Source organism: Cygnus atratus, chromosome 1, assembly GCF_013377495.2.
Source record: "Cygnus atratus isolate AKBS03 ecotype Queensland, Australia chromosome 1, CAtr_DNAZoo_HiC_assembly, whole genome shotgun sequence".
In the NCBI taxonomy this organism is placed as follows: Eukaryota; Metazoa; Chordata; class Aves; order Anseriformes; family Anatidae; genus Cygnus; species Cygnus atratus.
The window spans coordinates 31,013,329-31,039,935 of NC_066362.1; the positions used below are offsets into that span (position 1 = coordinate 31,013,329).

Below are 26,607 nucleotides of genomic sequence, written 5' to 3' on the forward strand. Positions count from 1 at the left end.
CAGAAAAATATTGACACTGATTCTTTCTTTCTTTAGAATTAAGAAGGTGAATGTACATTGCCATAAGGATGGAAATGTAGCAGGGATAAAAAGAAAATCTCATCAGTACCTTAATGTTATGTGATGGACTCTCTTCTGAACACAGGCACTGAAAAAAAGTGAAGAAATGGGAATGGGCGTGAATTCATCAGTATATGTTGTCTATATGAATATCTTGTTGTTTTATTGATTGTGTTTTAGTTCCGGAAAGGTGAACTAAGAATTCAAAGTCTGACCTTTGAAGATGCTGGCATGTATCAGTGTATAGCAGAAAACACACATGGAATTATTTATGCAAATGCTGAACTGAAGATTGTGGGTCAGTAAGATTATTTGCTCTATATACTACTTGAGATTCGAGTCTTATTTGCAGGAATTGCTTGGTAACAAATTACTGTGAGCATGAGGGGAAAGAACACTCACTGAATCTAGGTGAGATGGGGTTTATTTGAGCTCTCTAGTAAGGTTTTGACAACATGAGCAATCAAGATACTAATTTATGGAAATTTTTTATTACTGTATTTTTTCTATTTGCTTGCTGCTATTACCATACAGAGGAAATGATAGTGCAGAAATTATATGAAGTGCATAGAGTTGCTGACTACCCTGTTAAGCTTGCAAAACGTGTTGAGAAGTGTTTTCTTATTTTGCTCACCTACACTCACTCCTCTGTTGGGCAAAATTTGCTTTCTTAGAAGCTGTGTTGTCAGGCACAAGGCCTTTGAAAATCTTTCTCTTCACTCTTCCCTTTGCTTTTGCCTTCTATAGCTCATTAAGATCAGTTTCAATATTTGCGTGTGACATAGCTGTCCCATTTGATGGCTGGATATAGTTATTAATCCATTGTATTTTCCAAAGCATCATCCTTTAATAGGAAGCTAGACTTTCAGATCCAGAGTGCACAGGCTTAAAATAGTTTCTGACCTTTTCACTGATGACATTAGTGCAGATGCACTGGCTATTTGACGTGGCTTCCATAGGAGATTTCCTTGGAGTAGTTACCCTGTGTTCTTTCCATCTCAAACTCACATCCAGACTTTCCCAAGAGCAATATTTGACTTCCCCAACCCATTGCACAATACTTCATCCTTTACTATTTCTCCATAGCCATTTACTCACTGCCAGCCTGATTACCCAGAAACGAGCACTTTTTGCATGAGCATTTTCAAACATCATTGTTGGTAAGATGTGGATGTTTAAGCAGACTTCTCTGTACTTCTATAATTAACTAAAAGCCATATTTCCCCAAGCTGTGCACATATTTGCTGGCATGGTTAATAGTGATGGTACACTGAAATACAAAGTAATTAAAAGTATTTTTTTCTCATATTTAGTTATAAATAAAGAAAAAAATAGTAAGCAAAAGTCTGACCTAAGGTACATAAGTGTGATGCTTGCTACAGTCATCTCTAATTACAGTTGTACATCTCAGGGAGCACTTAAAGACAGCTGGCCAAACAGAAAACTAGAAAGAGAGAGAAGGGAACAAACTGAAAGTTGCTAGATAAGAGTTTAAAACCACTGAAAAGTAAAACAACATACAATTTGAAAGTGTAATTGACTGAGCAACTTCTTACAGAAGTTGGGCTCTTGGAATCTAAATCTTATTAGGACTGATCAAAAGGCCTTTGAAAAGGAGTAACTTTCTATTGATTTCAGTGGGCTTTGATCTTCTTAGATTAAACTTAGATGGAGGTTTAGAAGTGAACAAAAAGAAACTTCTGCTATAACACAGTATGTAACTACACAGTGATCTTCGCTGTTTCTTTTAGATCACCATCTGCTTCTCACCACATCTTTGTATCATTAATATATTTTTCTCACTGGTCCGAATAATGGACATTCGTATACAATTCAATATTTTTGATATATATATATTTTTTAATGTTACAAACAAATTGTGTTCTTCAGAAAAGGCACTAACAGCAGTACTTGTGTTAATTTTTGCTTTCAGCTTCACCTCCTACTTTTGAACTGAACCCTATGAAGAAGAAAATCCTAGCAGCTAAAGGGGGGCGTGTTATCATTGAATGCAAACCTAAAGCTGCTCCTAAGCCAAAATTCTCCTGGAGCAAAGGAACTGAATTGCTTGTAAATGGGAGCCGGTTAGTATTGACTGTTAGTGGACACTATGAATCTTAAAATTGCTGTCTTATGTTTGTATTTATCGTGCAGGCTAGTCCTCATTTTTGAAGAGTTCATGGGCAGGAGAATGTGTAGTTTCGGGAAAATGATATGCCAAAATGTTACTAGCAGTGTGGATCCATAGAGCTAGCAGGGCGTGCAGCTTTAGCTAGTCTGCTTGGTGTTGTTCACATTTCAGAATTGAATTGTATTACAAAACTGTTAGAAAAATATTTAAATGATTACTAGTAAATAGAAGTACACTCTCTTGCTCCAGCAATGTGAGGCATCTAATCATGCCACAATCTATTTAAATATTTTTGGATTATAGGGGTGTTTATAAATGTAGCAGTTAGAGATGAGCTTCCAAGAGATGAGTGTGGTGTCTTTTAACTTACTACAGTTCCAACTGAAATTATTTCTTTCTGATCTAAATGTTTTATTTCCCTTGCTGTAATTTTTGCACTTTCAATAGCATACGAATCTGGGATGATGGGAGCCTGGAGATTATCAATATCACAAAGCTGGATGAAGGTCGCTACACCTGTTTTGCAGAAAATAACCGAGGAAAAGCTAATAGCACTGGTGTTCTAGAAATGACAGGTAAACCTCTAAATTGCATTAGTTTGCTTCAGGTAGTATCCCACAATTAAAAATCACTATTTTTTGTCCCAGCATTGCAGTACTTTTGCAAGCCACTTTATATGTTTTCTTTCTAATTTAGTTGCTCTTTTAAAAATGAATTGCACTTTTAAAATGTATTGCACAGTAGAAACTGGTTACATGTGCACCATGTCAGAAATTGCATCTCAGTTTTCAGGACTTATTAAATCTAGTCTGTTAAATTGACATATTCTGATGCCCTCATTCAACTTGGTAGCTTAGCTCAAGCACAAATCTAGGATCATGGCTGGAAGAGAGAAATGGGACTGCTATCGACCATCTTTAATTTTTTTTTATTTTTTTTTTCCTCTGGTGAGGTAAACAAGACTGAGAAAGCATTGCGGTTAAATAAACATGCATTAAATTTGTGAGATAGGAGTATATAGCCATATAGGTGAACTACTAAATTCCTTTCCCTTAAAGATATTAGTATTTACTGACTGAATACTGATTGAATATCCATAACTGCATATTTTAAATCTGATGTTAAGTAATAAATAGCTGTAGAATTAAGACAGAAAAGATGACATTCATGAACAGTTATGTCTACAAAGTCTTACTGATTGTAGAAGAGTCATTTATTAAATACACTTTTTAATGTCTGTTCCAGAAGGCATGCTGGATTTGGCAGCTCAATAACACATCATTGATGTACTAATGTAAGAATTAATCTGTATCATCAGATCTGTATCATCACAAGCATTTTTATAGCTGATTTATTGTACTAAGAGGAAGTTAGATCCAGTTGGAGGCTGGTCACCAGTGGTGTCCCCCCAGTATTGGTGCCAGTTCTCTTCAATATCTTCATCAATGCAAGTGGATGCAAGTGCACCCTCAGTAAGTTCTCAGATGACACCAAGTTAGGTGTGAGTGTTGATCTGCTCTATGGTAGGAAGTCTCTGCAGAGGGATCTTGATAGGCTGGACTGATGGGCTGAGGCCAACTGTATGAGGTTCAACAAGACAAAGTGCTGGGTCTTGCACTTGAGGCACAACAACCCCATGCAATGCTACAGGCTGAGGGATGGGTGCCTGAAAAGCTGCCCGGCGGAAAGGGATCCAGGGGTATTGGTTGAATATGAGCCAGCAGTGTGCTCAGGTGGCCAAGAAGGCCAACAGCATCCTGGCTTGTGTCAGAAAGTGTGGCCAGCAGGATTAGGGAAGTGATTGTCCCTCTGTATTCAGCTCTGGTGAGGCCACACCTTGAGTACTGTGTTCAGTTTTGGGCCCCTCACTACAAGAAGGACATCGAGGCCTTGGAGTGTGTCCAAAGAAGAGCAGTGAACCTGCTGAAGGGTCTGGAACACAGGTCTTTTAAGGAGTGGCTGAGGGAACTGGGGTTGTTTAGCATAGAGAAAAGGAGGCTCAGGGGAGACCTTATTGGTCTCTACAATTACCTTACAGGAGGCTATAGCGAGGTGGGGATTGGGCTCTTCTCCCAAGCACCAAGTGATAAGACAAGGGGAAATGGCCTCAAGTTGTGCTAGGTGAGGTTTAGGTTGGATATTAGGAAAAAATTCTTCACTGAAAGGGCTGTGGAGCATTGGAACAGTCTGCCCAGGGAAGTGATTGAGTCACCATCCCTGGAGGCATTCAAAGGATGTGTAAATGCGGTGCTTAGGGACATGGGTTAGTGGTGGACTTGGCAGTGCTAGGTTAACTGTTGGACATGATGAACTTTGAAGTCTTTTCCAACCTGTGCTTCTGTGATTCTATGCTATTGTAAGTCTTTATTTTGATTAATCAGATCTTTTCAATGTTTGCAGTTACTCTTCATCATCTTCTGCAGTTTTACATGTCCTAGTATTACCCTCAGCCATTTAATTATCTTGAAAGGTTATATAAATAAATATCCAGCCCCTTTATAGTCCAGTCATACCTTCTAAAATCAAGATGAACATTTGCATAGTAAATCTGCACAGTGAAACAATTAAACCATAGCTTTATGAACTATATAAACTAGGTATAACAAAGTTCTAAATTTTGGAGTATTCTGCTCTGATTCATCTAAGAAGGGATACCAAAGGACTAAGATGCCTCCCTTACATCACAGCAGAAACAGAATGTTCAGATGATATATTTCAAAATTATTTTCACATTGCAGATAGTGATAAGTGTTGACTAAGAATGCTTTGAAAATGGCATTTCCAAGCACTTTGTGTGGCTCATAAAACTTTTCAGACATTGGTTGTGACTACAAGAAATTTAAAAGTTAAACTGAAGTTGATAGGCACTGTAAAGTCTGATGGCCTTTCCCACATGCTATTTTTTCAGTGCTTCTGGACCACTGTTTCAGCAACTTCTTAGACTGGTAGTTCTTTATGTAAACATTTATTAACTCACTGATAGTAGAACCAAACACTGAATATAGAAGCATAATATTAGAGTGCATCAGTTATCCTAAAACGTGTCTATAGCAAGGGTTTTAGAGATCAGATGTTAACAGGTCGCTCCAAGCACTGAGATACTCCAATCTGAGATACTGAGTAGTTGTGCCATACTCATAGTCTCGGGATTAGGCACTTTTTGGATTACTAGAGTAGGACCTGGCTAAAAGTTTCTCTCCAAGTCAGAGTGACAAGAAATGTTAAGTTTATTGAAGATACTTTGCAGTTATGTTTATAATAGGGTGTAGTGTGTGCTTTGGAGCACACTGAAACCTGGATCTTAACTGGTGGCAGTAGCTCTTATGACTATCATCTTCCAGGTTTTGGCACCCACTCTCATAGTTGTGGGAAGTTATTATATGCCACGGTGTGAGGAGCAAATATTCAGTGGCGTTTTGTTTCATGATTGTATCTGAGAGAAAAGGAACAAGTATCACAAGTATTCAGTGAGTTTCTTCCAGGATCGTGTCACTAATTTGCCATAAATTTGATGCATGTACCAAGATCTCTAGCAAGCATTGAACTCTCTGCCTTTTTTTTTTTGGTTTCTGTAATGATAAGAGACATTGCTGAGGGGTGTACAGCTTTCTTCCTTTTCTTGTATTCATTTTCTTTCCATGTGTAGTTATTTGTATAGTTTGTTATACATCCCTTATACTGTTTCTCAGCAGAGAAATTAAGATCTTGGTTCCTGCAATGCTGTAATGGAAATTTGACTCAGCCTGACAACTGAGTAGAACTTTCTGTTTGTGAAAGAGACAGGTTTTTAAACATAATAAATACTATAATTAAAACAAGAAATACAACACAGGTCACGTAAGATTCTTAACATGTCTTCTCTCTACCTGAGATATAGTAAAAGAATAAAAATAGCTTTGCATAGTTAGTAATATGATTCAGAGACTGAACCATAATCATTTTCAAAGGACAGCTAAATACAAGTTAGGCATTTCAGTTGTAGAAGTTTTCCTTTGTTCTGTTTAATTTGGTTCTTTCAAATGTAGCTGCATGAATAACATGTAAACTAGAGTTGAGGGAGTGGTTTCATGTATAATCAAACAGTTACAGAACTGAGCTTATATTTGCATAAACTCTTATTGGAATTTTCCATGTTTGCTGTTAACTTCACAGAAGCTACAAGGATTACTTTAGCGCCGCTGAATGTTGATGTCACCGTTGGAGAGAATGCTACCATGCAATGCATTGCATCCCATGATCCCACATTAGACCTGACATTTATTTGGTCTCTAAATGGCTTTGTAATAGATTTTGAGAAAGAGCATGAACATTATGAAAGGAATGTTATGGTAAGATACTATAGATCCTTATTTAATATGTGAAATACTAGTTTTCTTTATCACAAATTGTCCTTTCTGTTTTACTTTTTCTGTTGTGTTGGTTCAAGTCTGTATAAATACAGTAGGCTAAGAACATAACATAAAATTACTGTAGACAACTTACAGACATGTAGACACTTGCAGGTAGATACCTGAATTCAGATATCTAAATTGACGTAAGTATTTTGATATTTCAGTTAAATCCCACTCTGATGAAGAGTGAATACAACTGGTAAGTAGGTAGCTTGATAGTAAACAGGGTGCAGATTATCTTGGAAAAGCATGCATATACATTCACTTTAACTTGCCCGTGTTTTTCTCATCAGCATTTCTGGAATTTGGCACAAGGCTGGGCCAGATGGTGGGTAGGAGTCAAACAGTCTGTAAACACTGAGCAAGAAGAGTTTGTGTGAAGTCTAAACAAGTTAATACAAAGACACTTATTTTGGCACATAGAAAGAGGAATTATAGACCTTTTGTGTTTGAGTATATGGTTATCTCTTTACAGTCTTCTGTCAGGCTTATTCAAAATTAATACCTTAAGCAGAAATCCTTTCTGCCTGTGTCTAATGATAATTTATGTAATATTCAACCACAACCTCAGAGTGTTTATATATTTATTCTGTTGTTCTGAGTTTAAATGATATAAAAATACTCAAATTTAGATAGAGATTCTTTTCATGCTCCCAAGAGAAACTTGTGTGTGGAGAGAAAAGGTTGCTAACAGTGCCTGTGAGGTCAAGAACTCCAGGGCCTGTAGTCAGTTTCAGCTCTGTCTTCAAACTTATCTGCCTTCTAACAGTAGCTCCTACAGAGTCTTTGTCCTAAACCAGCAACGTTATTTAATTTTCCATTGACCAAGAGATTATTTTTTTCTGTTGTTATTTTTTAAATATCTGTTTATCTCCAAGTGAGAAGATATTTCAAGCATAGCTATTTTAGTCTGCTTTGGAACAAACCAGTCCTTCAAAGGCCCAGAGCTGCCTTAGCCTGCTCATTTGCTGAGTTGTAATTATCCCTAAGAAGTCACCATGCTCTCTTTAGGTGAGAGAACGAGTCTTTGTCCAAAAAGACAGTAGAACTATACGAAGGTCAGCTGGAAAACATTGAAACCCAAAGACATAAATCTCTTTCTGAAATAAAGCTTCCGAAAGTCTATGTCTAAACTCAGTAGCAGAGTACTAAGAAATTAGAAAAGTGTTATTTGATGTTCTGTTTATATCTACAAACTATGTAGATTTACACTAATACTCCAGCATCATCCAAAAAAATTCCTGCATGTGACTGTTAGGCCACACTTTTGATGTCTTTATTTCCACATAGGTACTGATCACTACATAGCAGTACCTTGGAGAAGCTTAAATCACCTCCAAATAGCATTAATTTTTCCCCAGATAAAGGCCAGAATGAGTCTGCGTGTTGGTCAAAATAAGAGCTTAAAGGGTAAAGCTTCTATTGAACGTATTCTGTGTAAAAGGAATCCTTGTAGAAAGAACCATTCCTAATTTTGTCCATTCTTTTTTAGTTGCTTGTTTTTAACCACTTGACAGAAGTCATACAAAGAAGTTGTGTTATGCTAAACAGCAAATCTGACTAAAAGAGTAGATGAAACAATGATTTTGGTGCAGAAGAAAGGTGAAACTGCCTTTACCAGAGGACTTTGTGATGTAAAGCCTGAACTTTCTCCATCTGTTTGTCATGTGTTGAAGAAAAGTTCTTATATCGACGTACACCTCTGAGTTTTCCTTTTAATAAGGAAAATAGAAGGAAATATATATATATATATTTAGGAATTTTATTCTGAAATTTAATCACAATTTTAGGACGCTTTCTACCAAAACACTTCTAGAGAATGAGTTTGGGGGCAAGTATGGGCTTCAGCAAGTGTGTAGGGCATAATTCTCTCTGAAGTTTGACTTAGTATTAAGGTTTCTAGCCACCTGCTTCATCTTTCAGAGATAGCTGGTGGTCCTGGGTCTCCCGATCCCAAATACTTCCTGACTCTGCAATATTTTAAAAACCAAATTGACCTGTCTTGTTTCTACAGTCTGGAGACAGAGAGAGAGAGGTGTTTCACTTCATGTAGGTGTTGAATCTTGTGCTAGATGTAACTTGGCTCTTTCAATAGATTATAGAGATGCTTACTCCATAGTATGCAGAAGTAGCTGAGGCGTGACTAACTATTAATTCATTTAGACTGTTAAAGTTAAGTAGCTTAGAACCAAACATCAATTAATTTATTTGTCAGAGTGTAACTCTGTCTTGCTGAGGGATGCTTCTTAGTTTGTTATGTTCCTTTTGCACTCAGTCAATACAGGTATAAATAATTGAAGCTGGGGAAGCTTGTTGGTTTGTATTTCTGAGCCTTATTTTTGCTTTCAAATGCAAAGTAAGTGCAGATAATTTCTGTTGCTCTTCCACAAGCAACTTGTTCTTCATCACTCAGGACAGAGGGAGCAGTAGGATTGCATTCCAAGTCTGTAGCTGAGATTTGTAGTTATTTCAGGATTTCAGTTATTTCAGGATTCAGCACTTAATATAGGATATTCTTTAAAAATGTAAGGGATTAAATATAAATGTTTATATAGGACGTAATTGAAAGGAATATGTACTTTCAACATTTCTGTTTCATTTGTTATCATTTTCTTACATAAAGGTGTTCCACCCACCCACCCCCCCCCCCTTCTAAAATGAGTAAAGGGATTTTCTCCTGCCCACTGCTTACATCTCTTTTGCAATTCTCATCTGAAGTCACTGGGTGGCAGGTTTGCTCAGGCTTTTTCGGATGCAAAGGCATGAGCTGTTGCGTGTGCATGAGACAGCAGCAGCCCTAACTCCCATTCTGCCACAGAACTCTTCACAAACATAAAAGAAAAAATATTCCATCATGAATATTGCAATTACTGGCCATATGATGCATGCCCTCTGCTATAATTTCCTGTTGTTGAAGGATCCTACTCTATCTTTCTGATAATATCACTATAATTTGTGTTGACAATGCAGATCAACATGCGGAAACTTGATACAGCCACAATATTTCAATTCTGAACATAATATTAATATTGTTGTCACATACATATAATTGAACGCTAATGAAATTCATGTAAATACCTGCATAAGTCTCTTTTTCTTTAAATGGAAGCATTGGTAACTTCATCATTTGCTAAAGGCAAAACTAATTTGCATTACATTAGTACTAAAACTCATTTATCAAAACAACATTTGTCAGTGCTGTTTTGATTTCACATGACCAAGTATGACGGTGATATTTAGAATGAAAAATATACATACTATTCGGTTAACTTTCGAAGTGTTAAATGGAGTCTACAAAATCTTACTATTAAGTTGCTTGCTTTTGACTTTATGTATGGTTGTTATTTAATTGAGAAACTAGACATTAACATTTCCTTTCAAATCCTGTGCAGATATAGCACTTAAGTAACTGGGAAACATCTGATGTTTGGTCATTTGTTATTTATGGATCTCGATTTTGTCATGTATATTTAAAGACTGAAAGGCTTACTTTTAATTCATATTTTAAATACACTATCCAAATAAATTTTGTTATTACAAAACATTCTCTTTTATATGTGAAAGTGAAGGTGTATAATTCTATTTTTAATGTATATTTGGAACACACTAGTTAATTTGTATAGATTGTCAGGAAGATAACTCCATAATTTGGCTTGTTCCATTTGGAAATTTGTCCCTTCCCTTCCCTTCCCTTCCCTTCCCTTCCCTTCCCTTCCCTTCCCTTCCCTTCCCTTCCCTTCCCTTCCCTTCCCTTCCCTTCCCTTCCCTTCCCGTAACTTCCCGTAACTTCCCGTAACTTCCCGTAACTTCCCTTCCCTTCCCGTAACTTCCCTTCCCTTCCCGTAACTTCCCTTCCCGTAACTTCCCTTCCCATAACTTCCCTTCCCTTCCCTTCCCGTAACTTCTTTTACAGAATTTTTGCTAGACTGTTCCCAGGCCAAGAAAGGTGTCATTACACATTCTGGACATTGTGTAGCATTGCAACCAAGTAAGAAGCTCTCACAGAATGAGGAGCACTGTTTGAGATGGTGCTGACACACCCCATTGTCATGAGTGCTACTAAGCAGGAATTAAGATGTACTGAATCCATGCTGACTCTGAAGTCAGGCCTTTGCATTGTGCTCTCCAGTGTTCACAGAGACATGACACAAAGGTGACAAAACATGTTTGGCACAGAACTTGCAGGACTTGTTGCTCAGGCTCTATTTGACTTTGAAGTCACTTCTGAATCCAAGCTGTCTGTGCATAATTGTGCAGCAGTGTGGACTGGACGTCACTGCATTCTCAAAAGCCGTTTTGTTTTGTTTTGTTTTTTAGTTCTATATTCAAATACTATTCATCTTACCTTACCCCTCTCCAAAGTGCAGAAAACTTTGCAGTCTTCAAGGACCACATTCATAATGCTCTGAAGATGCGTGGCCAGACAGCTACTTTTCATTAAAGTAAATCACAGGTGGAAGGGCCTGTTTCTTTGCTTTGACTGCAAAAAGTGTTTAGTTCAGATACCAAAATCCACACTATAGATGTCTGAAATAGGTGAGATGAGTTCTAGATTGGAGACAGCATTTGCCAAAAAGGAAAGTTCTCCAAAACAGATGTTTTTGTAAACCACAGAGAGTAAGTTGGACTGTAAAATCCCATTGGAGGAGTATAGCTTAATACCTGCTTGGGTTTTGTAAGTCATAGTTTGAAAAGAATGATGATTCCTTGTTTGGATGTGATAGACAAAAATATATTGTTGTATGTTCCTGCTTTAACAGATTACAGAACAGACAGTTTTACTGTATAAATCTCTCTTGTACACTCCACAGTCTTCTGCAGCAGAAAAGATACAAAGATGTTTGTTTTAATTTTTCCTCACTGCTTCCCGAGGTAATCTTCCTTGCAGAGTGTTGAGTCTAGGTACAGCTAAATGACAGGAAATCAACAGAAAGTTCATCAGCAGAACTGAAGAATTAGAGGAAAATATTTAGATAGGGAAGCTCGGTTACCCAGTGATGAGGAAGAAGCAGCTTGGTGTGGACTGGAACAAAACCTGGGAGTCAGAGGCACAGCGAGCTCGTTCAATACAGTTTATTGAATATATTGAGGGGATAGATGATTGTTCATGAAGCATGGCCAACCAAATCATTTGAGCTTCTACTTTTTCTGAAAGAGACACAGGACTCTCTGAAGGCACTGTCTCAATACATTGCTTTCAGTGCCCTAATGCATTAGGGAGAGACTTTAGACATGAGTGAGTTTGAAGTCACATATTTTGGCTAGGTTTGGGGAAAGAGACTTAATAGTAATGTAGCAAGCATGGAATGAGATGGATGGAGTCAGTGGTTAAAAGCAAGGAGGAGCAGGAAAGCAGAAGACATAGAGCTGAGGGTGAAGCCAGAAAGCAGTTAGCTCTGACTGAAGGCATTGAGGAAACCTATTATTAATCTGCAGTGCTATTTCCAGCACAAAGAAATATAGTCTGTTTAAAGGGATCAAGATATGCCAACTTCTGTTCTAGAACTAAAAAAAATAATAATAATAATACACTGCAAAATCAGTTGACCTGTAACCTTATGTGCTTGTGAGTCTTCACAAACTGCCAAAATCCATGTATCATCCCTATGTAGCTAAACAGGACCTGAAAAAGCCACATGGATTCAGCACTACACGTAGAAATATAGTTGGCAGTTTATTCTGAATTTTCATCATCAACCATAAGGCTGTGAGCCATGAGTACAAGTGAACAAATATCTAGTCTTTTCTTTTTCCTCTTAGAAGTAAAATAACAGGGCATATTACCACAAGGGTGCTGGTACAAAGCATAGTATCCTGAGGCAGTCGCAGTGGTATGCTGAATGGGGAAGAATAATGTATTTGTTGGAAGTATTTTCCAGTCCACATTTCAGGGGTAGAATTAGCACAGTACTTCCTTTACATATAAATATAGTTCACTGAAGGAAGAGATTCTTTGGTGGGAATGGCCCTGTCATCATTATCCTGCTGGGTTTTTTATTTACCCGTAACTTTTATGCCAGCTGTAGCTTATAAAGCAAAGTGAGATAAGCTCTTCTGTGAACGGAATTGAGACACTAGAACTGCATTGATGATGTTGTCCCCATGTCATCTCTGATCTCAATATCAAGGAAGTAGCTACAATCACATTTACATTAACATTCATCACCAGCTGTTGGTTTTTCTGTACAGGAACAAAATAATTCAGGTGAACTCATTTAAAGTTCATAGTTACAGGTATTTAAAAAAATGTTTAAGTTATTACTAGCTTTGGAAAAAAGCTGATCTCATCTCCAAGAATCCCATCTCTTCCAAATTACTTCTTAATGATTGTTTTATCATCATACCTCCACTGTGCATTAAAACACATGTGAAGGTTTGTGTTTGTAAACCTGGCTTAAAAATCTCTGCTTATCAGATTCTTATGTAGTTTTGTTATTACAAAGGGTTCATTAGCTTCATAGTAACATAAGGTCCTTTATTGTTGCTGAGGTTGTAACAGAAGTGATACTCCTTTCAAACAAAAGTCTAGGCACTTGTAAATGATTTTCCATCATGTAGGGTCACATTCTGATGGCATTTAGTAGTTTTGTGCACTGGCAAAGGTGATTGTCAGAAGGGAACAGTGAATCTCAGAAATAGAGCATACAGTGCTATTTTTGACATCACTATTAAAGCATAAATATAGGGTTTGTATGATGAAAGTCTTTGCTTGAAACTTGGTAAATATCTGAGTGGTGAACCACAGATACACTTGGAACATCCTTGAATACTGCTGTCACAATTTCCAGTCTGTGATTCATTTTTTCCTGTATTAAGGAAGGCATTTTTTAACTTAGCCAAGCCGAGGTTTTTGAAATGAAAACATACAGTGCATTCATATCTAATTTGTGGACAGAATCTGCTGATGCCCATGCTCCTTATGTGCTTTGTAAGCTCTTCTTTTACCACCAAGAACTTGGGCTTCTTCTGAGGCACGGAAAGCTTTATCACCAACCGTACAAAGCTGTGATTCAGGAGAGCTTCTGAAACAACATGGCACGATACCATATCTATGGGTTGATGAATTTTTAATTACATTATGTTTTTCCATGTTTTCTGTCACTTAGATTTTAAAACCAAGTTCCCATAGGGGAAATTATTATTAGAGTGAGTATATGGGTACATCATTAATAAATACAATACAGTATGTTAATTTAATTGTTAACGTAAGAATTAGGGAGTACTAAGACTTAAGAATTTGTAATCATTTTTATGAAGTAATAATATGATTATGAGAATTCTTAATATATGCAGTTTTTGTGAACCTTATTCGTCTGGACAAACTGCATTTGTTTCTTTGCAGATCAAAGTGCAAGCAATAGTCAGAGATTCACAGGCAGTACGGTCCTCTCTAGGATGATGTTTAGTGTTAATATGCTACAGGTTTATATAGAGTACTAAAATAGAGGGCCATTTATCTCTTTCATTAAAAACAACAACAATTGAAAACACACACACACAGAAACTCAAGGGTTTTGAAATTCTGCAACTTCTTTGTCGTAATTTTTGAAGGTCAGAAGAACAGGTGGCTGCCCTTCTCTACTCCCACTGCAGTACTGACACGCCCAGTGATTTTTCTTCCTGAAAGCTGTTGACAGCATTGCGTAGCCCACTGTAGACAAAAAAAGGCTTACCTGTGGTTAGTCAGGCAGCCAGCCAACATTCGTTTATGCAGTAATCCCCACAGATTTTCAAAGGCTGCTGTCCTTGAAAGCAATACCCCTGGAATTCTCATGAATTAACTAGGGGGGCACCCATACAGAAATGCCATCATTCCAGACTCACCTCTTGTCTGGATCCTACATGCACTTTGGAAAATTGTCATATTAGTTATGACATATTAGTTAAAACCTGTCATATTAGTTATGTGTGGAAGATGCAAATATGTATATACATATGTATGTATATCTTAACATGGGCATAGTTTAATAATATCTAAAAAGGAAATGAGCAAAAATAACATGGGGGGGGGGGGGCATGGGGGTGGAACTAGATGATCTTTAAGGTGCCTTCCAACCCAAGCCATTCTATGATTCTATGATAAACAAAGAAACTAAGCATTCATATACCTGATTGTTCAGTGATCCAGTTGATCTGTTTAATCACTGCTAAGAACTCTTGTGTGACCTGGAACTTAGAAGGGACAGTGTAACCTGTATTTCTGTATGACCCTACATGGCAATCAAGAAGTATTGCTAGCCAGAATTAAGCATTCTCTTTCATATGTTCTCAATTCTAGTTTTTATCAGTTGCAACGGTTTACCTCAATAATTTCTTAAAGATGTGAATTCTTATGTTAGACCAAAAAAAAAAAAAAAAAGGTGTTAACTGATTTAATTTTTTGCTGGAATTTTAAGTGATCAGAATTTTAAACTGGCATCCAAAATCCTCACTAGAGTTTGGAAAGGAAAAGGATAGTTTTATCTGACTATTTTAATCTCCCTAAATATGATCTGAACTGGCATTCTATTTTCAGAACATTTGGAAAATATTTAACCTCTACCTTTTTTTTTTCTTCTCATTTTCAGACAGGAAACAAAAACTGGATGATATAACTTTATGTCATTTATTCAAAATGTCTAAATACAGGGACACTAATGACAGCCCATTATATTTTAGATTGTACTGAAGATCTTTGTTGTTCCCTAGAACCATCCAGTGATGATAACACCATTTCTTATGCCTAAATATTTAGCAATTTCTTTCTTACGTACCATTTTACATCTGAATTCTTTTCGTTGCTGCCTGTGAAGGTTTCAGGACTGCAGGGTTTGTTTTTTATAACAAAATGAGATTTCTGAGCAGTCTGGAGTTGAGTTACAAAATCCGAATGTTGCCCCTTCCAGTTTAGTGTGATATAAATCCGTCTGTTAATCTTTCGTAACATTTTGAACTTCATGAAAACAGATATATTTTGGAGATATTTTTTTTTTCTTTTCTGAAATACCTTAAAGACTACCACATGTATAACCATGTGATTTAGCTTAGTAATCTTTTTTTTTTTTTTTTTTTTTTTGGGGTGGGGGATAAAATACAGAATAAGCAAAATATATCAAATTGATTATTTTAAAATATATATAAAAATGTATTTCTTAACATAAAATGTGTTTTTCATTCAGAGTAGCTGTGATGTGTAGAGTGTTCTCTGTTCTGCTCCTTGTTTTACAGGTGTGCATCTAGTTACCCAGTGGGTTCAGAGAAATGTCATAAGACAAAAATATTTTATTCGTTTTGCATATCTGTTCAAGCACAGGTAGCTGAAGATAGTGAACCTTATAGCCATCTGAAAATATGGCTATATATTTTCCCCGAATATAGCCATTCAGACATCATAAAGATTAGCTCTTTGCATCCTAGAGATTTTCTTCAGAAAGTGTAATTTGTAGGTTTGTCAGAGTTTCACCCAAATTGAAGGACTTTTTCCAAAACACAAGATGACAGTAGTCATTATGGGTTGTCCAAAGGCCACAAGGTAATGAAGTATTACATAAGGTTCTAAGAGAACTGGAGAAATTTTGCAAAGACTACATAGATCATCTCTTGAATCACGTAACATGGTAATAAAACAATTAAGGCCTCTAGGCCTGTCAGTCTGACCTCAGTGCTGGGGAAGCTCATGGAGCAGATTAGGTTGAGTGCCATCACACAACACCTACAGGGCAACCCCGTGAGCAGGCCCAGTCAGCTTGGGTTTATCAAAGGCAGGACCTCAGCTCTGGTGAGGCTGCACCTCGAATAATGTTTTCAGTTCTGGGCCCCTCAGTACAAGAAGGACATCGAGGTGCTGGAGCGTGTCCAGAGAATGGCAACAAAGCTGATGAAGGGTCTAGAAAATAAGTTTTATGAGGAGCAGCTGAGGGAACTGGGGTTGTTTAGCTGGGAGAAGAGAAGGCTCAAGGGTGACCTTATCGTACTTTACAATTACCTTAGAGGAGGCCATAGCGAGGTGAGGATTGGTCTCTTCTCCCAAGCACCAAGTGATGAGGGGAAATGGGCTAAAGTTGCACCAGGGGAGGTTTAGGTTGGATATTAGGAGAACTTTCTTTGCTGAAAGAGTTGTGCAGCATTGGAACAGGCTGCCCAGGGAAGTGACTGAGTCACCATCCCGGAGGTCTTCAAGAAACACGTAGACTTAGAACTTAGTAGCATGGTTTAGTGATGGACTTTAGTACTAGGTTAAAGGTTGGACTAGATGATCTTAGAGGTCTTTTCCAACCTGAATGATTCTACGATTCTGTATTACTAAGGACTTCATCTTTGCATTAGACTCCTGTGGTTGAGGAATTCCTTTTGTACTGCAGTGTTCATTATATAATGCTGAATCCCATCACTATATTTATGTGAATGCAGGTAATGCTGACACCTAGTATAAGATGTCCCTCTAAGTTAGTTATTTTTATTGTTTCCATTTTAAGTATCATATTCTGTATATCTGTAAAATCATGTTTTATTCTCTTTATATATTACATATTAAAAGCCTGCTAGAAATTGACTGAAATTTTAAAACATCATACAGAAATACTTAGACATTATAAACTCTTATGCTATATTCTGATTAGAACCAACAGATTTTAAATCTTTGACAATGGAGAAGTACTTCCTCTATTAATTTGCTAGGTGGAAACACCTTCAACAACCCCAAAAGAACAACCAACCCAAAAAGTCAGAACAAAACCCAAAAAATGTCTTCTATTAGGCAAGTTAAAAACAGAGTCAGCTTTTTCTTGATATGTCTAGCTACCTGGGCTAAAGGTTTTCCAAAGGGAATTCAAAAGAGTAAGATTTCCAAAGCATTATGTGAAGAAATCTGAGTTGTTGTTTTTTTTTATTATTTTATTTTATTTTATTTTGTTATTTTAATGTTCCTACTTGATTTCCATTCAAGTAAATAGAAATAACACTGAATAGGTAAAAGATGGAAGACATCCAACAATGTGACAGTGAAGCAAGTGTAGTATGTATATGGTGCAAATACACCTGGCAGCAGTGGCTGCCGGCAGATATTTTGGGGAAGTCAATGGAAAAGGGAGTTAGACCAGTGCCTTTTATCTGGCTCTGAGGTCAGCTGGTACAGGAAGACCAAATTTGCCAAACTTTCTACTTTCCCAAACCAGTGTGGAGCAAACCATGTTTCCAGAGATCTCGTGTGCTAGGTGCCTACGTGTTGGCTGGGGTTCCTTTTGGCATGGTCCAAAATTGTGCATGGGAAGCATGCCAGCAATTAGACAGCATACACAGGTATTTCTGCAGCAGAAATGACATTTCATAATGGAACAGCTCTCCTGTAGGAACTTGAGAAGTCTAAAGTGGAGTCAGCTGTTTTGTTATCGCTGCTGGAGGTTTTCAGATCCTTGTGTTAGCCTATTGCTTGTCAATTTAAAGTGGATGGCCTGTGAGATGGAATTCATGAGTCTGAAGTTAGACGTTGCAGTCTAGCACTGGTGAAAAGTCTTGGGGAAGGATTAGGGTCTGTGATGATGAGAAGGAAAAGGAGGAGGAAAAGAAGGAGGAGGAGTCTGTGAGCCTCATTGAATGGTAAATTGCTTCCCTGAAACCCTTTGCGATGGAGCTGTGGAGACTGAGGCAAGGGGGGACAGCATGGCTGGCCCTTGCTTTCCCCAAGTGGGGCAGGTCCAGTGGCAGCAGCCAGCGCTATGCACAGCCCAGGACCAGGGCAGGTCCATAGAGAGAAGGCCAGGCCAAGGTCAGGCTAGGATGGCAGCTGGCCACTCAGGGATGGCTAGGCCAAGCCATAATGTAGTAAGAGCTGTATCTGGGCTTTGCTTGTAACCTCTCTGTGGTAAAAACATTTGTGCTGTTTTAGGTTTGTAAAAGAAGAGCCACACAGCATTGGTGGCTCTGTTAGTAGGTCTCCATGACACTGTTATCATGCAAACGTGCATAAATAGCATGTAATGGTTTAGAGGAATCATCTGATTGCTGTTTATGAAAAAAAATAGGCCTGACTAAATCTAATATTCAGATGTGGTCTTAAAATAGTAGAAAATAGGCAATGTCAGCTTCTGAAGAAACGCCTACTGAACAGATCTCTTAAGAAAGACATTTGTTTTTTCATATGTAGTAAAGATCAGCAGCTCTTCAAGAAACACAGGACACTTTCAACAGCTGTCATATAAATCAAATATATCTTTGAGAGTGATCTGATTGTGAAGTAAGCACTCATTTCTTGGAAATAGCAACCACTGTATATCGGTTGGGAGGTATGTGGAGATAGGTATCATAGGTATCACTTAGTTATACAGGGGTGTTTACCAGCTTCATTAAGTACTGTTTTTTAACAGATTAAATCCAATGGTGAACTGCTTATTAAAAACGTTCAGCTGCGGCATGCAGGAAGATACACGTGCACCGCACAGACAATTGTTGACAATTCTTCAGCTTCAGCTGACCTTGTTGTAAGAGGTAAGGTTCTCCAGGTAAAAGAGAAATGTTTCTGTTTTTCATCTAGATAAGCAGAATGTGAAGTCCTTAAAGTACTGCTCAGGGTACTTGTTCTTTTCCAGACATTTAAATATCTAACTCAATGTGTGTTTTCCTGGAAATCAATAAAAAATTTTTATTATGTATACTTTCCTTCTGTTTAAGTAATTTTTAAATACTTTAATTTGGTGTTTATACTTTAATGTGGTGTTTATTATTAAATAGCAAAGTAGATTGTATCATTTCAATATACTTAATTTATAATATTTTAAGAAGCCATTTCTGTTTTCGCATAATGCTTTTTTGATTACATTATTGTGTGTAACACTAAGCCTACATTAAAAGGATTCCTGGTTTTCAAATGACAGAAAAACGGAGATTTGAAGTCAAGGTTATCACTCCATTGTTAACTTATTCTTCTATCTGTAAGAGTTACTTCTATCTGTAAGAGTTACTGCAGTCTCAAAATACTGTACGTGCTCATATGGTACATACCCTACAAAATATGTTTCCATGCGTGGTTTCAGGAGCATGAGTTAATTCATGTTCTTTGGGCTTTTTACTCCATTTTGTGCCTCCAGATACATCTTCTAAAGTGCTAATGCTCTGTAATGCTGACAATTCAAATCAGATATAACTTGTACTTGGGTCTGCACAGCTATCATGTTTTGACCCCATTCCAGTTGTACTATACCTCTGGATAGTAACTGGAGTATAGCTTGTGCCTTGATTCTGAGTTTTTGCCATCTATGGATGTTGTGCACTTCAATATTTCTGATTTATTTTTCACTGGGTGTTAACAGAGAGTGAAATGTCATCAGTTTGGGGTGAAATGTCAAAGCAAATGTGATATATGGTGAAATTGCAGAATAAAATGCAGAAAACTGTGAAGAAAAAGAGAAGGGCTTGTTCATGTGCTGTAGTAGTATGTGAGCAAATCCTTTTACAAAAGAAAGAGAGATCAGCTGCCTTACCAACCTTCTGATAATCCTTTTAACCCAGTAATTATAAATAGAATCATAACTCTTAGCATATGTTGCTGAAGAAATCAGCATTTGTTTTATGCTCAACTTTCAGGTTTTAATATTATGAACACAATCCTACTTAGTGTTGAGAACTTCTTGCTACTATTTTTGTCAGAGGAAGACTCAGTATTTTACAGGCTCAGGGTTAAATACCCATATCTGATTAAATATGACACAAGTGATATTATAATTTCACTGTGTTGATGGTAAGAGGCAACAGCAAAGTCTGGAAACACAGAGTTAGGTTCCAGAGCACCTCAGGGATAGACACTGTTCATGCAGATGCGTGAAGATATTTTCTCCGTCAACAGGACACTGTAACGGTTCATACGGATTGTCCTTTGTGACATTAGAGTATTAAAATTGGTGTGTTCAGGAGAATTGATAGTGGTAGTAGTGCACAGAAAACCAAGCTGTCAGTCCCCTGAGTACACCAACAGGCTTTAATAGCTGTGATCACCCTCATCTAGGACACCCACCATGGTGGGCCCACAAGCCCTATTTAAGTTCAGCCCTTGGCTTTCAGTCCTGGCCTGAGCTGTATTACAGATGTGCCTGCTCCAGCTCTGTCTCTGGAGTCTGGGTGGAGTTCAGACCTATGCACTCTTGGATGTATGCTATAGCTTGTCACCTGAATGCCTGTGGTGTCCAGGACTCCCTTACCAGCACCCAGCTCTGCCCACTATATTCTAACCCTACAGGACTGTTCCCTGTTGTTGAAGGCACAGACTACCCTGGGGGGGTTGCACTTTCCTGAAGGTCTTTGGTGTTTCTTGACACATGCCATTTACGGAAACTTTCATAGTAAGGTGAGAAGCTATAGGAGATCTCTCTCAAAGAAGGCAGGAAAGAAAGACCTTGGTACCGATGAGCGTTTCCATACTCTTATTTGTTTCAGTTCATTTCATTTGATTCCTTTTTCTTCATTTTTATGGAGAAAGTAAAGAACCCAAGCCCCGAAGATATGTTTGGCACATGTATTTATATGTGGTGTAGGAATCTAATTCCATTCTTATTGTTGAGTTGTTTTTGTTTTGGTTTTCTGTGGTTTCCCTGTACATGCTGCAGATAAATGTATCCTGTTATTTCTTGTTTGGTTGTTGTTCTTTTTCAATGTGCTCTGAGACTTGTTCAATCAGATTGTTGAATAATTACCTGAGTCATGTTGGCTTGTTGTTATCTCTGAAAGTGGAATCAGAAACTACTTCTCAGTAGTTCTCATTCATTGTCTCTGTTTTGACACGATTGGTAATGCATATCACATAACTGTGTATCATATAAAACAGATGGATAATAACAGAACCAGAACAGTCAGTATGAAAAGAATAATCTGAAAATATCTATAGGCTAGTTTGTAAGTAGGTGTTAAGCTTTGAGTTAGAGAATTACAGTAAGTTTGGATGTTGTTTCTTCTTAGCACAGCTTACTGAATGTTGTGGCATCTTTTACAGATCAAGATTTCGACACTCACAGATGTGTATGCCTGCACCACTCTCTTCTCTCGAATGAACTTAAAGCAAATATGGATCGAGAATAATTGCTGTTATTTTAACATGGCTATTTTAATGAGTTGTTATGAGCAGAAATGGTATTTGATACTTGAAGAGTGTAAGGATGAGACTGTAAACTGGTTTAGGACAAGTAGCTTTTACCTAGAAGGTTTTAGCTGGGTGTTGGGAAGATAGCAATATGCCATAAAACAAACATATATATTTAGTTCATGAAATTTTATATTCATTAGAATATAATGCAGGTATCAGCCTTTTGAAGAAAAAGAGATTATTCTTTGAAAATATTTTATAGACACTTCTTGATAATCAAGGCTGGAAGAGACAGTTTAGTGAAAAATATTTTCTTTGACAGCTTCTGTTCTTTGTTGGTGGTCTTTGTAGATTTATTCTGGTATACAGGGTTTGTTTGATTTTACCATTATAGTTCAAAAGACTGCTTTTGGGTCACTGGGTGGAATGGATTCCACATTTTGCCATAGATTTTGAGGTTCTTGTTATGGGCAGACTTTAGTAGGCCTTTAGAGAGACAGTGACTACTTTTTCTTTCACTCAGTTTATATTGGTTCATAGGAAGTTCAAATCTCATGGTGGGTTTACCCAGTGTGGGGTAAGATGAGGGTCCAAGAGAAATGTGAAGAGGTTTATAGAAATGTTTTTTCAAGGTATGATTTCTCTCCAGTATAAGTCTCAAGATTTTCTGTATAAATTACAGTTCAGGCCAAAACTGAACAAGCAGTAGTATAGATTAAGGTTTCCAAAAGGTTATCATTAGGTGGTATTTAGAAAGGAAGGTTTTATTTTTTTTTATTTTTTTCTGAGTTCATTGTTGTTCAAAAAAGAGCAGCAACAGTTATAAAGTATCCCTTTTTCACTTAAGAAATTCTGTTCTCAGTATTACTAGTTAAGCAGGACTAATGGAAGTTTCATTTGATAGTTTTCTGATGCAAGAACAGTTATCCTCTGAATCACTCTATACAATAATAAAGTATGTATAAACACATTTTCCATCTGTTCTTACATAGAAAGTGAGACCCAAAAGCCTCATACCTGATAAATGCAAACAGGAAAATTAATAAACTTTCCTTTTTTGTATATTTAATCTGTGAATTGAATTTTTTCTCAGGTCCTCCAGGCCCTCCCGGAGGTATAAGAGTGGAAGAAATTAGAGACACTGCTGTAGCACTTACGTGGAGTCGTGGAACAGACAATCATAGCCCTATTTCTAAATACACTATCCAGTCAAAAACTTTTCTGTCTGAAGAGTGGAAAGATGCCAAAACAGGTAAGAGTAATGCCAGAAATAATAAAGCCAATAGGTTATTAAATGTTTGATTGTTAATCAGAAAACAGCCACTATAGAAGGAAAACGGGGATGCTATTAACGTCTGCTACAGAGTTTGGGAGCAGGTACTGTCCTATTGGTGTGTTGTCAACATTTTTATTCCCAGCACTAGGAAGTTAATATCAAGGTATACGGAAAACAGGCCAGGCTGTTTTTTTTTTTCCTTTTTTTTTTTTTTTTTTAAATCTCTTTCCTTGTTGCTTGTAATATTCCACATCAGCTACTGGAATTTAAATATATATATATTTGCAGGTTACTTTGGATGAAAAAAGTATGTCTTAACTTCTGTATTTGTTGTGCAGAAAGTTGGCTGAAATTGTCTACTTTTTCTGTGAACAGACTACTTACGATTTGCATTAAAACTGGCACCCCTAGAGAAAACATAGCTAAGATTATCCTTCTAACCACTGGATGTCATCAGTGTGCCACATAATTGTAGTTGAGGAGACACCTACCTGACCATAGGATGTGCTGACATATATAGTATTTATTTACAAGATTTAACAAAATACATAAATTGTGAAAATATTTTAATAACACCAGTATCTTTGAATGCTTTATGATGGATAGCATTGCTACAAACTATATGGAGTGTATTTATCAATACAATTCATTATGACACTGATAAATTATAACTTGAGTTCTTTCCTGTGAAATTAGGGCATCACACACTCAGGATTTCTTAATATTAAGAAAATTAATGGTTTCAGCTATTTTATTTTAATTAAGTAGTCCTTTGAAACTGCAGAGGTATATGTCTAAGAAATAGACATTGACATAATAACCTCAAAATCTCTGTTACATTAGTGAGAATTTCTTAGATTAAAAGGTTAAAAATAATAGAGCTACTGCCTTAAATCACATTTCTCTCCTAGAGTATGTAGTATATGTAGTTTCATTGTATATAATTACCTCCAACAGCCAGCACTAGTATATGGCTTATGGTGAAGTAGTTTGGAAAATAAAACTAAGAGGTCCTCCAGTCCCTTTCTATGTCTGGTATCTTGTTTAATAATTTATGTAGAATAGATTTCTTTGAACTTTTACAATAAATAATATAAAAATTAGAGTTGTTCAAGTAATTGGTTATTTATTCAAGTGACTGTTTGCAGGAGGGAGGATCCATTTGGATCAGCCTCCCTTTTTTCAGGATAAATTATATTTTATTTTCTGTTGATTTTTTTTTTTTTAATAAAGAATATGCTCTAGGGGAGAGGCTAGGTTATAGGAAGATATAAGAAAAAAATATAAAGAGGGGGTGACAGCTCTGATATTGCCACCTATTGTGCTACATGTTACTGGAACTAGAAGCATTTGTGTAGGAGATACAAGTGCAGGATTCAGATCTTCACTCTGGTTCAGAGCAGACACTTCTGCTCAAAAAACTCACTTCTCAGGAATATTCCTTATTTGCAGTGTTATAGGCATGACAGGATGCATGTCTCTGCATCTCTGAAGTTCTTCTGCTTTGTGTAATTAATGAGATAGTCACTGAGACATACAGTCAGAATGTTATCCTGTAGCATGTTGAATGGGATTCACATCTTTGGACAGGGAGGAACCTAGATTCTTATATTTATTTTTTAGGAAGCTAGCATGAAAGATAGAAATGTTTCCTTTCTGAAAAGTTGAAACGAACTATTCCAGTGTTTTCAAAATCATTGCTTTTTCATTTGAACAACACTGACTAATTTTGTTCTATAGATTCCTTCAAAAAATAGCTGAAATCACCGTAGTAACCATCACTGGAACCACTGCAAGCCAGTGCATTGCTTAATTTCTGGGCTCCTCCCAGTTTGACTCAGTGTTCACTTTTGTATGAAAAAAAACCACAATGATCGGGCCAAATTAATCTCTCATCAGTATTTAGGCTGTCATTTAATGTTGTTAATTTTCAATGTGTGAAACAAACAAAAAAAAAACGTACTTTGGCATTGCACTTTGAAAATATTGTTATTATTACTACTACTACCATCCTTCCCAAGCCAAATAATTCATCTCAGGTTGTATAATACCGAGTGTGTTTTATGAAAGAAGTATGTTCTACTTCACAGTATGAAAATACATGTAAATAGGTTGTGTAACATTGCTATTCCTGTTTTTTTGCAGCCATTGTGCTCATATTGTAATTCCAAATCAGCCACCTTTCTAGTGCAGAATATGTTATTTCTCATCTCCTTCTGACCCAAAGACTCCAGTTTGACAAAGTTCTTGGCCTGCACAAGAAATGAAAATCCTCTTTCTGTAGCTGCAGACAGCTACAGAAACAACCACTACTGTCTGTGAATTATAGACAAAAAGAGTCATGAGTTATGCCTCTCATGTATGGTAAAGAAGCTCATCCTTATGACAACAGTACATCTTTTTCACAGGAATTATAAGAACACTTCTCCTAGTTAAATTAGAACTAGATAGCAGGTTGTAACACACTCACTAGTAAGGTGCATCAAAATATGACCACATTTTTATAAACCACTCTATCAATTGCTCAGTCCCTATATTTACTCCTGTGCAGCCGTTGTCTATTTCATGATTTTTTATTTTCTTACTTATGTGTTACAGATTTCTCCTTGAGTTTTTCTGTAGGAAAAATGAAATTCTACAACAGCAATATATAATTAATAAGGATGCCTTCATAATTAAATGCACTTCTTTTGCTAGTTCACACCCAGTTAAAACTTACAAGTCTGTAAGAGTTTATCCAAGATAGTGTCATATTTTCCAAGTTCCCAGTCACTGCCAGGAGTACTCATAAAATGTGGTATCCCTCATGTATAGCATTCCTTCAGCTGGATGCGTGTGGTTGCAGATTAGTGGCAGTTTGTGGATTTAAAAACTTCATTGATGACTGACCTCATTGTAAAAATGCTGTTTTCTAAAGCAATTTCTCATTTCTTTTAGAGCCATCAGATATTGAAGGAAATATGGAGTCTGCTAGAGTGATTGATTTAATTCCGTGGATGGAATATGAGTTCCGAATAATAGCAACAAACACTTTGGGAATAGGAGAACCTAGTATGCCATCACAGAGAATTAGAACTGAAGGCGCTCGTACGTAAACAGAAAATGTCATTTTTTTGGTGTGCTTTTTATTTTCACATTTTCCTGCAATTTAGTAATTTTATTTGCTTTAAAAAAAAAAAAGAAAAATCATAAGATGCAAATCCAGAATATATTTTTAGTCACCAGCTACTGTAGATTTTAGTGAGGAAACACCAGACTTTCTATATATCCCAGCATTACATCAGACAGGAAAGAAACATCCTGATAAAAACAGAAAATCTGTCTCCATTGTTGAAACAGTCATACTGTGTCTTTTAGAGGTACCCCACCTCTATCCTTGAGCTGGTGTACATAAATGCATGCACTTGCCTTGTTTGCAATGGGATTCAGGGCTCAGGAAAAAAAAAGAAAAAAAGAAAGATGCATGTTTCTGACAAGGAAAATGTCCTTTTGCTATTTGGTTTATATTATAACTAAAAGATACATGACAGGATGTGTGTCTTACAGTATAACACTATTTTTCTGTGACGGAAGGTTTGGTCTTGTGTCTTCTTATTCCACATGAGAGGTGTGACATTATCTGACATAACACAGGCCCTTATCAGTCTAATTGCTTAGTGTTAAAATCTCTGAGCATATTCAAGAATATCCTTCAGTCTTGGGC

At 36.9% G+C, this 26,607-nt stretch overlaps 1 protein-coding gene across 5 annotated transcripts in view; it reads left to right on the plus strand.

Moving 5' to 3' along the window:
- The window catches only part of CNTN1 (contactin 1), a 251,088-nt gene that overhangs the window by 185,083 nt on the left and 39,398 nt on the right, over nucleotides 1–26,607 (plus strand). For all 5 annotated transcript variants that reach the window (XM_035544261.2, XM_035544262.2, XM_050710799.1 and 2 more), the window contains 7 exons: nucleotides 241–358; nucleotides 1,994–2,144; nucleotides 2,639–2,766; nucleotides 6,344–6,519; nucleotides 18,924–19,044; nucleotides 22,722–22,880; nucleotides 25,842–25,991. In XM_035544261.2, the coding sequence (XP_035400154.1) occupies nucleotides 241–358; nucleotides 1,994–2,144; nucleotides 2,639–2,766; nucleotides 6,344–6,519; nucleotides 18,924–19,044; nucleotides 22,722–22,880; nucleotides 25,842–25,991 (1,003 nt within the window). The remainder of the gene's footprint in view (nucleotides 1–240; nucleotides 359–1,993; nucleotides 2,145–2,638; nucleotides 2,767–6,343; nucleotides 6,520–18,923; nucleotides 19,045–22,721; nucleotides 22,881–25,841; nucleotides 25,992–26,607) is intronic.